At 45.8% G+C, this 20336-nt stretch overlaps 1 protein-coding gene, 1 long non-coding RNA gene and 1 pseudogene across 2 annotated transcripts; 2 read left to right on the top strand and 1 right to left on the bottom strand.

The window, feature by feature from the left end:
• Window positions 1-10599: 10599 nt before the first annotated feature.
• On the bottom strand, window positions 10600-17423 carry DUXA (double homeobox A). Its single transcript, XM_045077260.1, has 4 exons — window positions 17280-17423; window positions 16588-16696; window positions 15800-15945; window positions 10600-10668 (listed from the first exon to the last, which is right to left on the bottom strand). Exons 1-4 carry the CDS (start codon window positions 17421-17423, stop codon window positions 10600-10602), a joined length of 468 nt encoding a protein of 155 aa, XP_044933195.1.
• Window positions 11758-13223, top strand: LOC106004134. Its single transcript, XR_001177010.2, has 2 exons — window positions 11758-12008; window positions 12432-13223. It is a non-coding gene; the product is annotated as an uncharacterized LOC106004134 (long non-coding RNA).
• LOC123391196 lies at window positions 13503-14136 on the top strand (annotated as a pseudogene).
• Window positions 17424-20336: the final 2913 nt, after the last annotated feature.

Genomic DNA, 20336 nt, shown 5'->3' with positions numbered 1-20336 from the left:
TAAGAGCACTCTGCAGCATGTCCGGCATGTTCGTGTATATATATGGCCTTAAAGTGACCACTCACGTTGGGAAAGTGAGCTCGGTCCTGCGCACGTGGAATAGCTGGCGATGAAGATGCAGCAAGCGGCGCCATCCGGGACAAGCGGGTTCCCGAGACTGCCCCAGGCAGTCGATTTCAGATATTTTTAAAAGATTTTATTTACTCATTTGACAGACAGAGATCCCAAGTAGGCAGAGAGGCAGGTAGAGAGAGAGAGGGAAGCAGGCTCCCTGCTGAGCAGATAGCCCAAAGCAGGGCTCGATCCCAGAACCCTGAAATCATGACCTGAGCTGAAGGTAGGGGCTTAACCCACTAAGCCACCCAGGCACCCCAGGGATCTATTTCTGAATGGGAGGGGAGTGAGGTGTGGCTAACCAACCGCCCCTAGTGACCCAACAGAATCCACTTCAAAGGTCCATGCAAGAGATTATTGAAACTTGGCAATGGGAAGCCAGGGGAGATGCTTTGAGGGAGGAGAAACAGGACTTTCTGGCAGTCTGAAAGTAGGCAGTGTGAGAAAAGTCAAGGTTTAAGGCTGGACCACCATATCCCTTGCTTGGGGATGATGGAGGATGTGGGACTCTGCGCATTTTCCCCACACACAGGGTAGGCACCAGGAATGTTATATGGTATCAGAACTAATATTCCGCTCTTTTAGTGCTCTGGAACGTCACTATTAACTATATTGAAAGACCCCCCCCCCCGTCGTTAACTAATTAACTGCTCTTTTGTTGTGTAAAAGTACCCCTCCTCCCCTTGCAATGAAAAGACCCTTCCCCCAGGGTTGAATTCAATGTAACTGCTCTTTTGCCTTTCTGTAACCGCTTGGCTTTTAGGGCATGACACTTGACTCCTGTTTGAACAAGATACCCTCTCCTAATAGCCGGGGCATGGTCACGTAGGCAAGGGGGCTGCATGGTCACATAGGTCACGAAGGCAAGGGGGCTGCATGGTCACATAGGTCACGTAGACAGGATGCCTTCTGCCTTTCCCCTCTTTGTTTCCCCTTCCCGCCTTTCTCTTCGCGCGAGGGGGGTCTTCCAGGGCCAATCCACTAACACCAAGTATGCCTTTTTCAAAAGTTCAAACTGTCCACCAATCAGTTGCGCCCCACCCAAAACTTGTTTGTACCTTCCTATAAAAGACCCCGCTTCACTCCGGTCGGGGTGCTCGGTTAGCTGGAGCTGCCGACCACCCACCGGTACCTGCGTGACAATAAACCTCTTGCTGTTTGCATCCAGTGGCAGTGTTGGATTCTTGGGTAAGGGGATCCGCGGGTCTTTCAATATGTTTCTGAAATATTTTTTAAAATTTACCCAAGAACTCTGCTCAGCCTTTCCTAGAAAATCACTCATCTGAGATTTTCAAATGATCATCTACTATCTTTCTACCCTGGAAACCTGATCTGTGTATGTGTCTACTTCTAAATCATTCAAGACTCTGAAAACGTGTGCTTTCTGTCCTTTATTTTCCCAGCTAGGTCTGCCAACCACGGGACTATTTACAAACTTCAGGCTCTGATATTTGCATATCAATGCCTCTTCTGTTCTGGCTTCTGATTCCTTGATGACTGCTTTTGTCCTTACTGAGGTTGGTCTTTTATCAGCTTCTTAGATTTTCTGATTTTTTTTACAATGTTACTGATACAAAGTTGACCTACAATAGACGAGAGGTACTTAAAATGAACAATCTGATGCTTTCTGATAAATGTATACCTTCAAAACCATCACCGCAGTCAAGACAGGAAACCTATCCATCACCCCCAAAAGTTTTAGGTATGCACCTTTCTAATCCCCCCACATGCGCTCCAGCAGCCCCCTCCCCAGAACACCACTGGTCTGCTTTCAGTCAATATAGACTCACTTACATTTTCCAAACTATTATAGAAGTGCAGTTATATGATACACATTTTCGTGTCTGGCTGCTTTTTTGTATTGTAATGATTTTGAGGCTCCTTCATGTTCCTGTGAGTAAGAGTGGTTCACTCCTTTTTCCCCCGCCAAGTAGTATTCATTGATGGCTATACCACAATTTATGCATTCATCCAGTTAATTTTAGTATATGTGCTGCCGAAGCGTGCACATCCACCAGTTAATTGATGTTGAGTTTGTTTCCAGTTTCTGGCAGTTGTCCTGAGTCTGGCGGCAGGGGGCAAATGTGGATGCAGTGACATTTCTGTAAGATCCAAGGGAGAGAAAATGGTAGTTCCAACCAGGATAACAGTGTTGAGAAAATTCTAGATATTTTGAAAATGGAGCCACTGGATTTCTGACCATTCAAAGACAATAGGAGATTGCATGAGATTTCCATTAGAAATCCCCCCCCCCATTTCAACCCATGTTGTCTGGGTAGAACTGACCCTACACTCAACTCTAAGAATGTTCCAGAGCCTAACTAGTCAGTGAACCCCACCTCCAACTCAACCACACGAATGGTCCTGAGGTTGGTACATATCTCAGGCACAGCCAGTGAGCACACAGGAGGCATTTGCTAGGGTTTCTGGAAAAAAGATGATTGCTCTCTTGTCCCCAAATTGATTTGGTGTGATATGATGTGTTCCTGCCCAGAATACAGAGGCTGGGGCTACCAGGAGACCCTGAGGTAGAAACTGAGGATCAAGTCAACACAGTGGAAGTAGCATGAATAGAGAAAGAGAAACTAGATTACTGTCAACATTGTTTAAGCTGCTGGATAGAGCCTCACCCGATTCCCACATATCAGCCCTTCCTCTGGCCATCCCTATCATGTACATCCACGAATCCCGGTTGTTTTTAAAGCCTATCTGAGATCGCTTTTGAGATAGTGAATGGAGGAGTTGGTGCTCTGGATGAAACGTGCATCTAAGGTGATAGACCAGAGGGACAGACAGTCTGTTGCTTATGGGAGATGAGAGAGAAGCAGGGATCAGTGACCATGCTCCCAGATACCTGGTTTCACAACCCACTGAAGGAACGAGTAAACAGGAGATGCAGCTTCTGCAGAGGGATAGGGTAAATATTGGGGTGTTGAAATTGAGATGCTACCCAAATGTACAGAGAGGCATGGCACTGGAACACATGGAATGATGCACATATGCATGTGATGTGCTCTGTGCCACATCTCCCTGGCTGTTGAGGGTTATTTCAGCTTCAGATCTCTCTCTTCATAGAGAGGAGAGGGCAGAATAGTGCCAAAAGCACTTTTATGTATAATGACATTGGAAATATTTTATTAAGTGTGTGCAAATCTTGTGTTCCCCCAAGGGAACAAGACTCTTCTTTTGAGTCTCTCTGTACTGAGCAGTGAGTGGGTGACCCAACAGTGATGGGCATTGGAGGCCGGGCCACTGAAGGATGGCACATCTGGGCTACTAGGAAAATATTTAGGCCTAGTAATCTTGGAAGCTCCAAGATGAAAAGAAAAAAAAAAATTGATCTGGGAGCCAAGGTGGGATTTGGGGGAAGATTAGGAAAATCCCTGCTTACAGGGAAACCAGTGTGCCCAGAGTCCCACAACCATGCGTCCAGAGCCGCTGGGGTTTGGAATAGATGGGTGCAAATTAGGGACCGGCACCTTCTGGTCAGACAGACCCCTGGATACATGGTTTGGCTGATGGGTGACACTTTTGTGGGAAGAAAAAGGCATCTGTTCCTCAAGGCAGGTGGAGCAGAGAGCAGGGACCATGGCCTGGTGAGCAGAAAGCGAGCTGGATTTCAGCTCCTACTTCCACCCTGGGTGGGAGTTTCCATGCAATGCACAAACTGCACAGTTGTACACAGTGGCCCGCCGGTGAGCACATGTTTCTTTATGGGTAAGAGCACGGGCTTGGGAGTCCTGTTACCTGGGTTCGAAGCCAAGCTTTGCAGTTTGCTGTGTCCTCAGACAAGTTTACAACCTCCTCGTGCCTCTGTTTTTTTTCTTATCTCTAATATGGGGAGGATACCATGAGGATTCAGTGACCTAACACATGTGAAGTGTTAAAACAGGGCCTAGGCTGCCAGGGGCACCTGGGTGGCTCAGTGGGTTAAGCCTCTGCCTTCGGCTCAGGTCATGATCTCAGGGTCCTGGGATAGAGCCCCGCTCTCTGCTCTCTGCTCTCTGCTCAGAGGGCTCTCTGCTCAGCAGGGGCCTGCTTCCCCCTCTCCCTCTGCCTGCCTCTCTGCCTACTTGTGATCTCTTCGTCTGTCAAATAAATAAAACCTTAAAAAAAAGAAAAGAAAAGAAAATATCTCTGCTAACTCCAATCCACTCCTGAAAAGTAACCACAATGGCTCATCCTGTAGATACTGTTCTCAACCTGGACACCAGTAATAAAGCATTTTCCTTAGTGGAACCTGGGGAGCTCAGTTGGTTAAGCATCCAATGCTTTTCCTTTGCATCTTTTTTTTTTTTTTTTTTTTTTAAAGATTGAGCCATCCAGGCACCCTGACTCAGGGGGTTCATAGCAAATGAGGTGGATGAGAAAATTTACATTCATCTTAACCCTGGAGTGTCCAGGACTGGTGGGATCCCCGACACACAACCCACTTCTTTTTCATGAACCTCCCAACACTTATTGGCTCGGTTTGTTCTTCAGATCCACATCCTTCTATTTGTTTGTTTGTTTGTTTTAAGAGAGAGAACATGTGAGCAGGAGCAGGGGGAGGGACCAGAGGGAGACACAGACTCCCCACTGAGCAGGGAGCCTGATGTGGGGCTCCATCCCGGGACTCTGGGACCATGACCTGAGCTGAAAGCAGATGCTTAACCTTAACTGAATGAGCCACCCAGGGGGCCCCAGATCCATGCCCTTTTAAACCTAAGACCACCTGGAAACCTTTCAAAGGCTCACGTGTTCTTCTAGAAAGCTTTCTTCTAGCAAGCTGCCCCTCCAGTGCCCAGCACTTCCTTCCTCAATAGCATCCATATCGGACAGTCTCTCCGACCCTTTCTTACCTGGAACTCTGTCTGAAATCTTTTCCTCTAGATCCTCGCGTAGTTTATGCGTTCTCCTACTGTCACTGTTGGCTCAAAACATCACCTCACCAGGCACGTTTTCTGACTCCGTTATCTTGAGGAACCGTTGCCCCCAAACTGCTCAAATCACTTTATCTTCATTTAGTATTTATGCCTTCGCTTCATTTAGTACTTTTTCCAACTTCTGGGTTCACTGTCCACCTGCCATTACTAATATTCATGTCTTCTTTTCAGGTGCCTTAGTGCAATATTTTAGGTTTCTTCATTTGGGTTGTGTACATTCTCTTAAAATTTATCCATCCTTAGTTTGGGTTCTATAACTGAGCCCAAGTCCCTCTGCCTGACAGGCAGCAGAGCCACTCCCTGGTTCGCAGCAAGAAAAGGGTTTATCTAAGAGGCAGCTAGGTGAGGAGACAAGGAAGTGGGAAGTAGAGCTTCAAACCCACCTTCTGGAAGGGGGAGAGAACAAGTTTTTTATAATCACAGGAGTTGGGGCCACATGCATATTGCTGAAAAGGGTCGGGGAGCCTGACTTTTCATGAGTAAAGATGGAGCTTGCATAATGAGCAAACATATATGTAACATATATCCCCTGTTCATTTGGGGGTAAAGAAGTCACCAGAAGGAAGCAAAACCCAGCCCCTGATGTCGGGACAAAGGGAAACAACTTAGGGCATGTTCCAGGAGCTGGGATAAGCTAGATAGGGTCTGGGATCATTTTCTTAAGAAATGCAGGGCATGGGGCACCTGGGTGGCTCTTGGCTAAGCGTCTGCCTTCGGCTCAGGTCATGGTCCCAGGGTCCTGGGATCGAGCCCCACATCAGGCTCCTGGCTCAGCGGGAGCCTGCTTCTCCCTCTCCCTCTGCCTGCCATTCTACCTACTTGTGGACTCACTTGAGCTCTCTCTCAAATAAATAAAATCTTTAAAAAAAAAAAAAAAGAAAGAAAGAAATGCAGGGCCTTCCTTGTTCACTGGCTGGGGCTATATCACTTGACCTTGAGTTCCAGGCTTGTGCAGTCACTAGTGGGCTTGTTGGTGGGGTCTGAAAAGACACAGTAACTTATTGGGGGAAACAGTTGTCTAAAAAATAAGATTAACATTCTCTGCTACTTTTAACCTCATTAACCCTAGGGCACTGTTTCAATTTTGCTGTGATTAAAATAGAGTTTTACATTATACTTTCTAACATACTAATGCCATCAAATTAATAGGTACCAGTGTTTGAAGAGCACATTTATAAAATTGGAAAGATGCTGCCGATGATGTTGAATGAAACAGTTCACAAAATGCTTTCTAGATCTGTACCCTTCAATAGGGTAACCACTAGCCACATGAACTATACACTTTTTTGCCTTTTTAAAATTTAAATTCAATTAACTTATAGTATATTATTAGCTTCAGAGATCGAATTTAGTGATTCACCAGTTACATGAAACACCCAGTGCTCATTCCATCAAATGCCCTCGTTAATGCCCATCACCAGGTTACGCCATCCCCCCACCTCCCCTCCAGTAACCTTCAGTTTATTTCCTAGAGTGACTATACACATTTAAATTAAAATAACTTACAGAGCACCTGGGTGGCTCAGTTGGTTAAGCGTCCAACTCTTGGTTTCAGCTCAGGTCCTGATCTCAGTGTCATGAGATCAAGCCCCACATCAGGGCCCCTCCCACTTGTGTTCCCTCTCTCTCAAATAAGTAATGCTTTAAAAAATTAAAATAAATTAAAAATGCAGTTCTTGTCACATTAGCCATATTCGTTCTACTCAGTAATCAGCTGTGGCTTGTGGCTATTAACAGCACTAAGAAAGACTGTTTACAACAACACAGAGATTTCTGTTGGATAGCTATTGACCTATGAACTTAATTAGAATAAGAACTTAATTAAAAATAAAGTATATATGGGGTGCCTGGATGGCTCAGTGGGTTGAGCCCCTGCCTTCGGCTCAGGTCATGATCTCAGGGTCCTGGGACCAAGCCCCGCATTGGGCTCTCTGTTCAGCAGGGAGCCTGCTTCCCCCTCTCTCTCTGCCTGCCTCTCTGCCTACTTGTGATCTCTTTCTGTCAAATAAAAAAATAAAAATCTTTTTTTTTTTTTAGATTTTTATTTATTTATTTGCCAGAGACAGAGGGAGAGAGAGCGAGAGAGCACAGGCAGACAAAGAGGCAGGCAGAGGCAGAGGGAGAAGCAGGCTCCCTTGCCGAGCAAGGAGCCCAATGTGGGACTCGATCCCAGGACCCTGGGATCATGACCTGAGCCGAAGGCAGCCGCTCAACCAACTGAGCCACCCAGGCATCCCTAAAAATCTTTTTTAAAAAATAAATAAATAAGGTATATATGTCACAGATATCTTCGTGGGGGGGGGCACACATCAATTAAAGGTTCTCCATCTATTACATAACAGATTTATTTAACTTTTAATTTTTAGAGAATGCAACTTTATTGGCTGGGTATGAAATCTCAGAATATTTGAAATTATCACACTCCTTTTAGAAATCACTATTTGACCAGATACTTTACTTTTTAAAATATCTGCTTTAGGGGCACTGGGCTAGCTCCGTCAGTAGAGATGTGACTCTTGATCTTGGGGTCATGAGTTCGAGGTCACATTGGGAGTAGAGCCTAGTTCAAAAAAAATATTTTAAAATTATTATTTAATATTATTATTAAATATTTTAAGATATCTGCTTCATAATATCTGTTTACTTTAAAAAATTCTTCATCATATGGTCCAAAAATTCACTTCTGGGTGTATATCTAACCCAAAGAATTAAAAACAGAGATTGAAACAGATATTTGTACCCCCCGTGTTTATAGAATCATTATTCGCAATAGCCCAAAGATGAAAGCTACCTACATGTCCATCCATGAATAAATGGATAAACCCAAGGTGGTGAATGCACATGATGGAGATGGAGTATCATTCAGCCTTAGAGAGGGAGACAAATTTGACACAAGCCATGAGACAGATAAACCTTGAGGACATAATGCTATGTGAAAGTCAGACACAGGGGCAAGGAGGGTGCCTGGGTGGCTCCGTCGTTAAGCTACTGCCTTCAGCTCAGGTCATGACCCCAGGGTCCTGGGATCGAGTCCCATATCAGGCTTCCCTGCTCTATGGGGAACCTGCTTCTCCTTTTTCCTCTGCCTGCTGCTCCCCCTGCTTGTGCTCTCTCTCTCTCAAACAAATAAATAAAATCTTTTAAAAAATAAAATAAAACAGCCAAATTATGGAAGCATTCCAAGTGTCCATCCATAGATGAATGGATAAATTACATATACATATATATGATGGAATATTATATATAAAGAATATATATATAATATAAATAAAAATAAAGACTATATATATATATATATACACATATATATAATGGGATATTACTCAGCCATAAAAAAGAATGACATCTTGCCATTTGCAACAACATGGATGGATGCAGAGACTAACATGCTAATGAAATTAATCAGAGGAAGTGAAGCTGGCTCAGGCAGTGGAGCATACAACTCCTGATCTTGGCATTGAGAGTTTGAGCCCCACATTGGGGATAGAGATTACTAAAAAACAAAAATTAAAATAAATAAAGACTTTTTAAATAGATGGGATACCTGGGTGGCTCAGTCAGTTAAGCATCCAACTTGGTTTCAACTTAAGTCATGATCTCTGGGGTGGTGGCACTGAGCCCTGTGTCAGGCTCTGAGCTCAGTAGGGAGTCTGCTTGAAAGAGTCTCTTCCTCTGCCCCTCCTGCCACTCAAGTGCCTCTCCCTCGCTCTCAGTAAATAAATCTTCTAAAAAACTTTTTTAAAAAGACACATGTTAAAATACAGTATACTAGTCAGAGAAAGACAAACACTATATGATTTCACTCAGATGTGGAATTTAAGAAACAAAACAAATAAACAAAGGAAAAAAGAGAAACAAAAAACCAGACTCAATTATAGAGAACAGACCTGCGGTTACCAGAGGGAGGTAAGGGGGAGTGGGGAATACAGGTGAAGGGGACTGTGAGTACACTTACCGTGATGAGCACTGAATAATGTAGAGAATTTTTGAATCCCTCCCTATACAGTACAGCTGACACTAATATAACACCGTATGTTAACTATCCTGGAATTAAGATTAAAAAATAATAAATCATAGGGGCGCCTGGGTGGCTCAGTGGGTTGAGCCGCTGCCTTCGGCTCAGGTCATGATCTCAGGGTCCTGGGATCGAGTCCCGCATCGGGCTCTCTGCTCAGCAGGGAGCCTGCTTCCCTCTCTCTCTCTCTCTCTCTCTCTGCCTGCCTCTTCATCTACTTGTGATTTCTCTCTGTCAAATAAATAAATAAAATCTTTAAAAAAAAAAAATAATAATAAATCATTGGCTATTGACAAATGGTTCAACCTCCAGACCCTCTCCCTTTCCAGAAAGTGCCAATTCTTTGATTTCTCTCATCACTGGAAAGTCCAAAGATTTTAGAAACTGTGCTAGAAATGGGGATGAAGACCAATAAATGTTTCTTACTAAAAAGCACAATTACTGTGATGGCTGGAAAAATGCTCTACTGGTATGTTTATTTTCCTTGTTCTCCAGATCTGCTGGACTCTGGATCTACGATCAAATCAGTCAGTAGGTTTGTGTGGTGCATGTATCTGTCTCTGCTCCCTGAAGCTCTGCTTATCATCTCCAACAGGCTCAACTTCTGGAAAAGCTGAAAGTATGCTTAGAAGAGAGATTTAGATCCCAGGGTGAAGACATAAAATATACTGAAAGTCTCGCTCTGGAGAAATAAGACAGTTGAGAGTGAGACTGGTGCCATTTTGTGTAGTTTCTATGCCCAATGGGCAAAGATAAGAAAGAGAAATGGGGGCGCCTGGGTGGCTCAGTGGGTTAAGCCGCTGCCTTCGGCTCAGGTCATGATCTCAGGGTCCTGGGATTGAGTCCCGCATCGGGCTCTCTGCTCAGCAGGGAGCCTGCTTCCTCCTCTCTCTCTCTCTGCCTGCCTCTCTGCCTACTTGTAATCTCTGTCTGTCAAATAAAATAAATCTTTAAAAAAGAGAGAGAGAAATGGAAGAAGCCAGTTTGTATATTCAAACGTGAAAGTAAACTCACTCCCACCTTCCTAGCCCAATGTGGAACTTACTACCCCCTGGGAAAGCCACACACGAGGCGGCCCCTGGCAGAACACACCTAAGGACTGATTCTTCTATTAAGTCAACCATATCTTCCACAAAAATTTACTGATTGCTTACTATGTACCAGGCCCTGGGAAGACAACAGTGAACAAAATTCCCATTCTCCTGGGGTTTCTGCATTCCAGCTGGAAAAGTGCCCAGTGGAATTCCTTGGGGGGAACCATAACTTGGGGAGAGCCTTCAGACACTATAACCAATCCCCTTACTGCATGGAACCTGATAAGGCATCTGAGTAGGTTTGTCTTCTAGCTTTATCCTTCTAACCTATCCTTCTTCCAGGTTTATCCTTCTTTTGAGTAAGAATATCTTCTAGTTCCCAAGAGATAGTTGGGTTTGCCTCCCCCATGTGGGACGACTGGACAGTCAGGAGGCTCGGCTTGTGAGCGACAGCGGGATTACCTTGAATGTTCTCATCCCAGAGATCCTGTTGCTGGTCTTGTCTCTGTTCTCAGTCTTGATCATGAGGTTCTCTTTTTCTCTGGACATGGAATCTGGATCTCCGATTTTGAAACCAAATCTAAATGGGTAAAACACTGAGAATTAATTAAAGCAAGTGACGTCTGGGAGTTTTGCCATTGCTTTTGTCATAAGGCAGAAGGAAGAGTGTGTTTGTTTTAGGCTTAATTTCAAAATCACTGTCATTCCATATGATATCTAGGAAAGTCTATTGGGTCTGGAGATAAAGCCCAAAATTCTGAACCTCACACATAGTACTTGCATTATGGGTTTTATACCCTCCTCCATGACCCAGGATATTTTCTTTTTTTTAAAGATTTTATTTATTTATTTGAGAGAGAGAGATCACAAGTAGGCAGAGAGGCAGGCGGGGGTGGGGGAAAGCAGGCTCCCTGTTGAGCAGAGAGCCCGATGTGGGGCTCGATCCCAGGACCCTGAGACCATGACCTGAGCCGAAGGCAGAGGCTTAACCCACTGAGCCACCCAGGTGCCCTAGGAAAATATTTTCTATTCCACAGTAATACATAATGGATTGCTACTCCCAGCCTCTGCCCATAAATTACACTACAGGTAATTTAGACACATTAGACACAAACGTTAAATATATGTATACATTTTATAATAACATAACTCTAGAAAAACACGTGCTTTTATATATTACACACACACACATGCCTGTCCCACAGCTGCTACTTTTGGTTTTCACAGAGGTTGCAAGCAGAATAAAGCACAGATCTGGAGTCCCAAAACCAGGCTTTGGAAAAGTCACATAATATCCTGGAAACTTTCACGTCCTTCCTGACGGTCTAGGCCACCCTGCAGATGAATGCTGGTCTCAGAAGCCCACACATGCATAGCCCTGTACGTGGCGTCTACACCCAAATCCTAACCCTCTTTCTCTGTCTGCCATGCTTGTGATGGCCACAAGAATTAGTCCCCTGTTGACGAAGCCATTCAGATAAGTTCTCATTTTTTCTGCACCTACCCATATCTTGATCTTAAGGAAAAATGTATTCAGCTTTGAATTCTAAGGAGAAAAATAGCCCAAAGAATATTGGAATGACCTTATTAGGACATGATTCACTTCATCTTCTACCGCTGACTTCTGTTTTCTTCTCTCTCCGCTCATGCTCTTTCAGAATCCCGCCGAATCAATTACTCAAAAGTCAGTGTGCCATTTCCATCGGGCTTCTCTGTAAAATCTCCAGCCTTCACTGGGACGCATCCTCTCCTCCCCAGAGCTTGGGAGCCTTGTGGAAGCTGCCTCCTAACTATCCGTTCTGGGTAACCCAGGCGGACACCTCCCACCTTGTGGGACTCCTTATATTCTTTTAGAACCCCGTCCTCCTGCTGGATAACACCCGTATCAGCCATCCAAGCCAAACACGCCGTATCTTCCAGGTTGGTTCATCTCTTTCCCTCTCTGTGCCATCCCTGTCCCCCACACCCTGTCCATGCCCTGTGTTAGTCTGTGTCCATGCCGTCCCTTAACCCCTTTCCATGCCTCAGCCTCCTTGACTTTTCCCTGATTGTCCAACCTATTTCCAGTCTCCGTAGCAGAGTCCATTCTTCACTCTGGAGGAAGAGAAGCTATTTCAAGGTTTAACTGTAGCATGCTTTCTCCTCCTCTGCCTTAATTCCTCAAGCATGTCCCTCCCACCCAAAGGATGAAATATAAACCCTTCCAGTGAACACTTTCCAAGTCTGTAATCCACTTCAAGACCTCTGAGCATGCCTGAGCATACAGGGATTAATCAGAGATGGGCCCCATCTCCCAGGTCACAGGCTAACGAATGATGTCACATTTGGGTTTTGTGTCCACAGTCTTAACTGGCTACAAGTAGCTGGTCCACACTTGGAGCTCCCACAAGTATCTTTGACATGCTAGTTCACCAGCCCGTAGACAGATCTGCGATTCTCTGGAAGCCGCAGGACTGCTCTTCGGAATCCGGTCTCCCGCCAGTGCTGCCCTTCCTAACCCCCTCTATCTGGGTCTTCCCCTGGAGAGTTTCCCGACTGTCAAGCCTCCGATCAAGTTTTCCTCTGTGAAATGATCTCTGCCAGACGCATCTGATTCCCTATTGGTACCAAACTCATTTGTTCACTCGTGTTTATCTAGAAGGTGAATTTGTGTGACTTTATTGCACCATCGAAACTGCGGTTCATTTGCCCATCTCCCTTACTATTTTCCAAGCTTCTGTTTTCATGAATGCCTCATCAGGTAGGCCTGCTCCTTGCACACCGCAGATGCTTGTACGAGTGCAGCATGAAAGACACAGAAGGGGGGAGAAAGAGAGCAGAGAGGATGGCACATCGGTCCTCCTCCTGTCATTTGGTTCCTGGTTACTGCAAGGAGCACTGGTGTGGAAATACACACGCAGTACACTACTCTGGAAGAATCACACTCCGTTGGAACCCTGCATTGCTGGGACCCCCAGGTGGCTCAGCTGGTAAAGCGTCTGTCCTCAGCTCAGATCATGATCCCGGGGTCCTGGGATCAAGCCCCGCGTCAGGCTCCTCTGTCAATGGGGATCCTACCTCTTCCTCTACCTGCTGATGCCCTTGCTTGTGCTCCTTCTCTCTAACAAATAAATAAAATCTTCTTTTTTAGTAAAAGGATCCTACATTTTTGAACTAAATGTTAAATCTCTAAAGTAGACAAAATACTTCCAACCTCATGGGATAATTAGAAAGGTTGAGAAATATGGCAGATCTAAAGAGTTTAGCCAAATGTCTGGCTTGAATTCAAGGTAAAGTAACATTCCTTCCTTCCTTCATTCATTCAATGAATTCTTATCATCATGTGCCAGGCACTGTTTAGAAAACAAATAGGAAACCATCCAACGTGCCCCTTCCTCACCGCCCTCCAAATCCCACTTTGCCAGTGCCGCAACCATGACGCTGAAGCCGAAGAAGCAGAATCAGCAGCAACAGCAGCAGCATCCCTCGATGCCAGAGCAGGAGGGAAGAGACTGGAGATGAGAAGGACAGGAGTCCCACTCGCCCACGTAACCTCCTGGCCAATGGAAAGCCTGATGACCCTAAGTCAGCTCTTAACAGAGGTCCTCCAGAATCAAGGTCTAATGATTCTACCACTGCTGAGTCCCCCACCTCCTCCCTGGGCAAAGGCCCAATTCAGGGAGGCCAAGGCCCCAGGTGTGGTCCAAACAGTTGTGGTCGGTAGAGGGGAGACTGATGCTGAATCTCCTTTTCCCAGACGGGGTCACCAGGGTCCCTTCTGGGGAGGCTTTCACAAAGGGCAGAGAAACTCTCGAAGGTTCAAAAGCTGGTCTCTTATCAAGAAGATCTGCCTGACCAAAGATGGACCCCAGGACACGGGAGACAAATCCAACTTCCCTGTATTGCTGACACTTAGCCAAAAAGGGCCACTGTCGAGGACCTCTGTGCCTTCTACCACACAGGCATCGGCGTCCTCCTCTGGGAGACCGCCTTCCCATCCCGGCTGGGAAGAGCCTGCGGTGGCCTGAAGGCCATATATTTCCCTGTGCCCCTGGGATGGCTACCATGAGGCTGTTCCCCCCACCACCCTCTGTCAGGAACCCCCACCTGCATCTGCCACCTCCCCGATTTGGGGTCCAGAGCTGTCTCTACAGGTGAGGGACTCTGGCTGCTTTTTTCCAGCCCAGCTAGTATCTTTATAATCATTGTGTTAAATTCCTGTTCAGACATCTTACTTCTATCCATGCTGATTAAATCCCTGGCTTCGAGTACTACCTCCTCTTCTTTCTTATGGGATGAATTTCTCCTCATCACTTTATCCAGAAAAGAAGAAACAGAAGAAGCAAAAACAACTCCTACTTTCCAAAAGGTGGTTGTTTTTCTACAAACAAAAGAATTGGAGTATTTGTTTCCTCAGACCTCTGACTGATTTCTCAGGTGCTAAGAATGATTTGGTAACTATCTAGTTGTATTTGAGCAGTGAGACAAACTTAGGGTCCCCCTACTCCTTCATCATCTGGACTCCTCCCCCTGGGCCCAGAGCGGCATCTTCGGTGGTGTGCAGTGTGCACTACTTCTGACTAACCTCCAGACTCCCTTTCAGGACCCCATCTTTGCTCCCTTCATCTGCCTCCTGGGTCCTCATTCCCCTGTCCAACTGGCCACTGAACAGGAAACCTCTTCAGTGCCGTTGCTTCTGCAGCTGTCCCCGGTACTGCCATCAATTCCTGAGAGCCCTGGAGAAGTTTCCCGCCATTCTCTTCTTCTACCTGCTTGTTTCAAGTCCTTTCTATGTGACACGCCAGCGTGGCCAGCTGCTCTGTGGTACCCACCAGGTTATTTGACTTGGACTCAAGTCTGCATGGATGCGGGAGTTTCCCCCTGAAAGGCCACTCTCCTTGCTTTTGCATCTCATAGTTTCCATGTCAGGAGTGTGATCCCCACCACTCTAGTCTGTGATCCCGGTGCTGGTGAAATTGGGCATCGTTGTGTAGCCTTTCGCAATGTGGGCGGCATCTTTGTGACTTCCTCATGCTACAGTTAAGTTTTTCTGCCAAAACGAGTCAGGCTCTTTGGTGTTCTCTCGATTTTCCACACCTCTCAATGTGGGAGAGTTATGGAAATTTCCAGAAGACTGCCTCCCTGGTCCTCCCCATTCTTCTACTAGTATAGTTTCTTCTAGGTTTGAGGCATTCACTAAAGGCTCTGGCAGACTAGCCTATCTCCTCTCCAGCCCACTTTAGTTAGACTATGTCACTAACAGGTCACTAGTCCTTTTGTCTGAATTCTGTGACTCTCCACCCAGCTGGCTTTTGGGTGGAACCTGAACAACACTGTTGCCTTCCTCCAACCTTCTGCTACATCCCTTGCACTGGTTGCTTCCTATGAAAATGGCAATGGACAGGCTCAGTTTTGAACTGGTCCTGAGGAAATGGGTCAGGTATGTGGGCAAGAGGGATAAGAGCTACTGGAGAATGGAGAATGAATTTTTTAAATTTTTTATTAGTAATAAATGCAGTGAAAAGATGAAAAAAAGAATATTGATTACAACAAAAAACCAACTGAAGGGGGTGAAAGCTGGCTGTGAGTGATCCTGGGCTAGAACCTACCAGATGGAGGGAACAGCTTGTGGAAAGGCCCTGGAGAGGGAATGTGCCTGTCATGTCCACGTAGCTCCCCTTCCCATACGTCTGTCTCTAGGACATGGAGCAGTTGAATTCTTCATCACTTACCTGGACTCTCGACTCTGGAACGCCAATTTCTTTAGCAAGTTGCTCTCTGGTATTGATCCCAGGATAAGGGTTGTTCGTAAATGCCTGGATGAGGGTGTGTAGTTGTGAGGGAGTATAGCTGGAACGGTGCCGTCTGTCTTCTCTGCCTGGGACGAATGTGAGATCAAGGGTCAAAAAACATTTCAGAGGTCAGTTTACATATTCAGACAAGGAGCCCAAACATGCCTCACTCTGTCTCCCATCTAATTTGAAGCCTGTTGCTTCTCCTTAAGAGGTTTGCCCCAGCTTATTACAGGGAGAAAGTTCTAGAAGAGATGCAGTATATGGCTAGGTTGCTGGTTCTTTCCAGTGGAAAGAATGTAAACAGAGGAGAGTCTCAGGTCCATGAACCTGGACACCCAGATGTTTCAGTCAGTTTAAGTTTTGGACTTTGGCTCAGGTCATGATCCTGTAGTCCTGGGCTCAAGCCCCACCATTAGGCTCCCTACTCAGCAGGGAGTCTGCTCCCTCTGGGCCTCACCCCACTCTCATGCTCTCTCTCTTCCTCCCTCTCTCTCTCCTATAAATAAATAAAGTGTGAAAGGAAAAAAAAGATGAAGGTTCGTGATCCATGAAAGGAAGAATTTCCAGGGGCCATGTTGAACCCTGAACCTGAAGACCCGAGCAGGAAGGAGGTCCAGAAAGAGAACATTCTTTCCTGCTAGGAGCAAAGGTTAGCTCCAGCGTAGACAGGCACTTGGGCACCCGAGAGGCCCTGCCAGGGACCAGGACTGGCGCAGACTATTTACTCTGAATCTCCTCTTCAGCATGATCTTGGTCTTGGCTTGATTCTAAATCCTCATCGTGTTCTGACTTTTTCTGGGACTGGTGCCTAGCTCTTCGATTCTGAAACCAAATCTTAAGTGAGGAAAACAAAATAAGAGAATTAAGTATGTTTATGTCATCTCAACCCCATCACTGCTTTTCTTCAAGGGCGTATATGTGATTCTTACTAGATCAAAGCTCGGGATTGTTACTGATACCGGTCACATCTGCCGAAGTCTTAGGTCAAGGCTTGGCATTTAGCATCTCCACAGTCTGGTCCCAACAGGACTGTAATAATCTTTTAAGTTACTAAGTAGATACTGCAGTTATGTATTTTACAGGTAGTCCAAACATTTCCTCTTGCCTGAAGGAGTACTGCCCGTCTTCTTCCCACTCCTTCCGCTCTTTCATCCTCAGTACCCACATTTGTGAAGTCAGACAAAGAGCAACATCCTTGTCAGTTCTGGGTGTCAGTCAGGACGCCTCAGGGCAACCCTCTTAGGTCCCCTCCCTCTTTAGCTCTGTACTGTCACTCAATAAGCTTTGCTTTGTTGCCCCCCACAAAGATACTCCATACAAAGCTCTTCTCAGACTTCTATGTAGCTCTGCTCGATCAGCAGATTCCTTCTCCTCCCTTTCCACTTTTAGTCTTGAAGATACAGAATTTGTGATTTACCTGGACTCTAGACTCATCAGTGTTGACTTCCAAAGCCAGTCTTTGTTTGGTAGCATAACCTGGGTAAGGATTTTGGTCAAATGCCTTAATGAGGATTTTCAGTTGATCTTCTGTGAACCTAGTGCGATTGCGTCTCTGATTCATTGCTACGGTCTCTGTGGAAAGGTCAGGAGAGAGGAAGCATTTCATAGGCCGGCTTATACATTTCAAACTTCAGGCTCTACCTAGACTCTGGTTTACCCTTTTCATTTGGAATCCACCAGAACCCAGTAGGAAAGAACTCTGCCACAATTATGAAGCCTTTAAACACAAGGGTGATTCTTTTTTTTTTTTTTTTTTGTAGATTTTATGTATTTATTTGAGATAGACCGAGAGCACAAGCAGGGGGAGCAGCAGGCAGAGGGAGGAGGAGGATCCCCACTGAGCAAGGAGCCTGATGCGGGACTCAATCCCACAACCCTGGGATCATGACCTGAGCTGAAACCAGATGCTCAACAAACTGAGCCCCCCAGGTGCAACCACAAGGATGATTTTGAGCTTTGCTAGTTGATCTGAATACCATGACTGGGAAGTTAAAGTCTTCTATTTTCAAAACCCATGGAAAATGGATGTGTTCTCTTCATATAAATTAAGAACAATGAGTCAAGAAGATCACAATTACATTATAATCATAAATACTTGAACCCATAGAAATGAAGGACAAATGAAGTATCATTAAGCCCCTCTCAGTTTTTCTGGTTAAAAGTCTGATACTGGGGCACCTGGGTGGCTCAGTGGGTTAAGCCGCTGCCTTCGGCTCAGGTCATGATCTCAGGGTCTTGGTATTGAGTCCCGCATCGGGCTCTCTGCTCAGCAGGGAGCCTGCTTCCCTTCCTCTCTCTCTGCCTGCCTCTCCATCTACTTGTTATTTCTCTGTCAAATAAATAAATAAAATCTTTTTTAAAAAAATAAAAGTCTGATACTTAGGGATGCCTGGGTGGCTCAATTGGTTGTATCTGCCTTCAGCTCAGGGTCCTGGGGTTGGGTCCTACATCAGGCTCCTTGCTCAACGGGGAGCCTGCTTCTCCCTCTGCTTATTTTTTAGATTTGAACTTTTTTTAAAGGAATGTCTACCCCCAGCCTGGGGGTTGAACTCACAATGCTGATGAGTCGTGAGTCATCTGCTCTGCCACCAATGCTGGTAAGTCCTAAGTCGTCTGCTCTGCCCCACTGGACCAGCCAGTGGTCCTGAAAGGGGAAAGCTAACTTTATTATTACCCACAAGTCTTCTAAAATCATGCTGATCAGTCCCTTACTTTGACCTACTTTGACCTTATAACCTGGAATAAGTATGTCCTCCAGCCGCCACACCTAACTTCTCTGTCCAACCAGGCCAACTTCCTCCTACCCCAGAGCATGGTGCTTGTTCCTCTCTCACTGTGATGCTCTTCCCACGGCGACCAAATAACCTGCTCCTTTACGACAGGCTCCAGCTTGAGTGCTGTCTTCTCAGGGTCCTTCCTGACTCTCCAGTCTAAGGCCCATGCTCCATGCACCAAATAGTCTGTGACAGGATTTTTTTTTAAGTTTTTATTTATTTGATAGCTTGCAAGAGAGTGAGAATGGGAAAGGGGAGGGGGAGAGGCAGAGGGAAAAGCAGGCTCCCCACTGAACGAGGAGCCCAATGTGGGGCTCAGTCCCAGGACCTGGGACCATGACCTGAGGAGAAGGCAGACATTTAACCGACTGAGCCACCCAGGTGCACCTGTGATTAATTTTCCTGTTGGCAAGTGATTGGCTCTGAAGTTGGCCTTAGGTGAAAAAAACTCTCTCAGGATACCACCCGTATTACACCGTCACTTACATTATTCTCTGTGCACAGGCCCACGACTATCCATTCTAAGAAAAAAAAAAATTTCTTTACAATAAAAAGCTTAAAGGAAGGCCCTTAAGTAGCTGTAGAACTTCTGACTAACCCAGACCAACCCTCTAGGGAGCAGGGGGAGGGATAAGCAGATTAGGGCTTCCTGAGACACTGACTCGTAGAGGCTGGGCTGGGAGGAAGAGATGAGGAAGGGCAGAAGGAAGATGCAAGTTGAGGAAGGAGCGAAGCGAAGAGATCAAAGCTGAGTAAGATTGCTTTCTTTCCATTTTTTTTTAAGATGTTATTTATTTGTTAGAGAGAGAGAACAAGCAGAGGGAGAAGCAGGCTGAGCCGAGCAGGGAGCCCGACGTGGGACTTGATCTCAGGACCATGACCTGAGCCAAAGGCAGACGATTAACCCGCAGAAGCCACCCAGGTGCCCCAGCAAGATCTCTTTCATCAGCCCAAGCACATGCTTTAGTCCAAAAAGCTAAAGGCTCCTGGAAAGCAGCATCAAGATCCAGTTCATTTCTGACTGGGGAGTGGGAGGAGCAGGTGAGAGGAGCACCAGGTTCTGGACAGAGTTACAGCTCAGTCATTGCCAGGAGAGTCTGTGCCCTAGAGGAACCAGTGACCCACGTGCATGTGCGTAATGCAAGTGGAAAGTCACTGCCGTAGTGCCGGTAGTAGTGAACATCTTAACTGTCCACCAAAAGGGAACTGCATTTCTAGACAAAAATGCCAGCAAGATATCTGAAGTAAACTTTATTTTAGGACGTTTGGATTTACAGAAGTTGCAAAGGTAGTATGAGGAGTTCCCATATGGTCTACATCCAGTTTCCCCTATCATTCATTGTGCTTTTTAAAGTCATCTCTGCACCCAATGTGGAGCTCAAACTCATGACCCCAAGATCAAGAGTGACTCGCTCTACCAAATGACAGCTGGGTGCCCCTCCCCTATTATTAACACATTAGTACAGTATATTTGTCACAACTAATGAATCGATACTGATTCATTATTAGTTACTAAAGTCCATACTTTATTCACATTTTTAAAGTTTTTATTTAAAAGTTTTTACTTTGGGGCGCCTGGGTGGCTCAGTGGGTTAAGCCTCTGCCTTCCGCTCAGTCATGATCCCAGGGTCCTGGGATGGAGCCCCACATCAGGGAGCCTGCTTCACTCTCTCTCTGCCTGCCTCTCTGCCTACTTGTGA

Source organism: Mustela putorius, unplaced genomic scaffold (assembly GCF_011764305.1).
Source record: "Mustela putorius furo isolate JIRA1106 unplaced genomic scaffold, ASM1176430v1.1 tig00000196_pilon_pilon_pilon, whole genome shotgun sequence".
In the NCBI taxonomy this organism is placed as follows: Eukaryota; Metazoa; Chordata; class Mammalia; order Carnivora; family Mustelidae; genus Mustela; species Mustela putorius.
The sequence above is the reverse complement of the archived record's forward strand: the minus strand, read 5'-3'. Positions and strand labels throughout refer to the sequence as shown.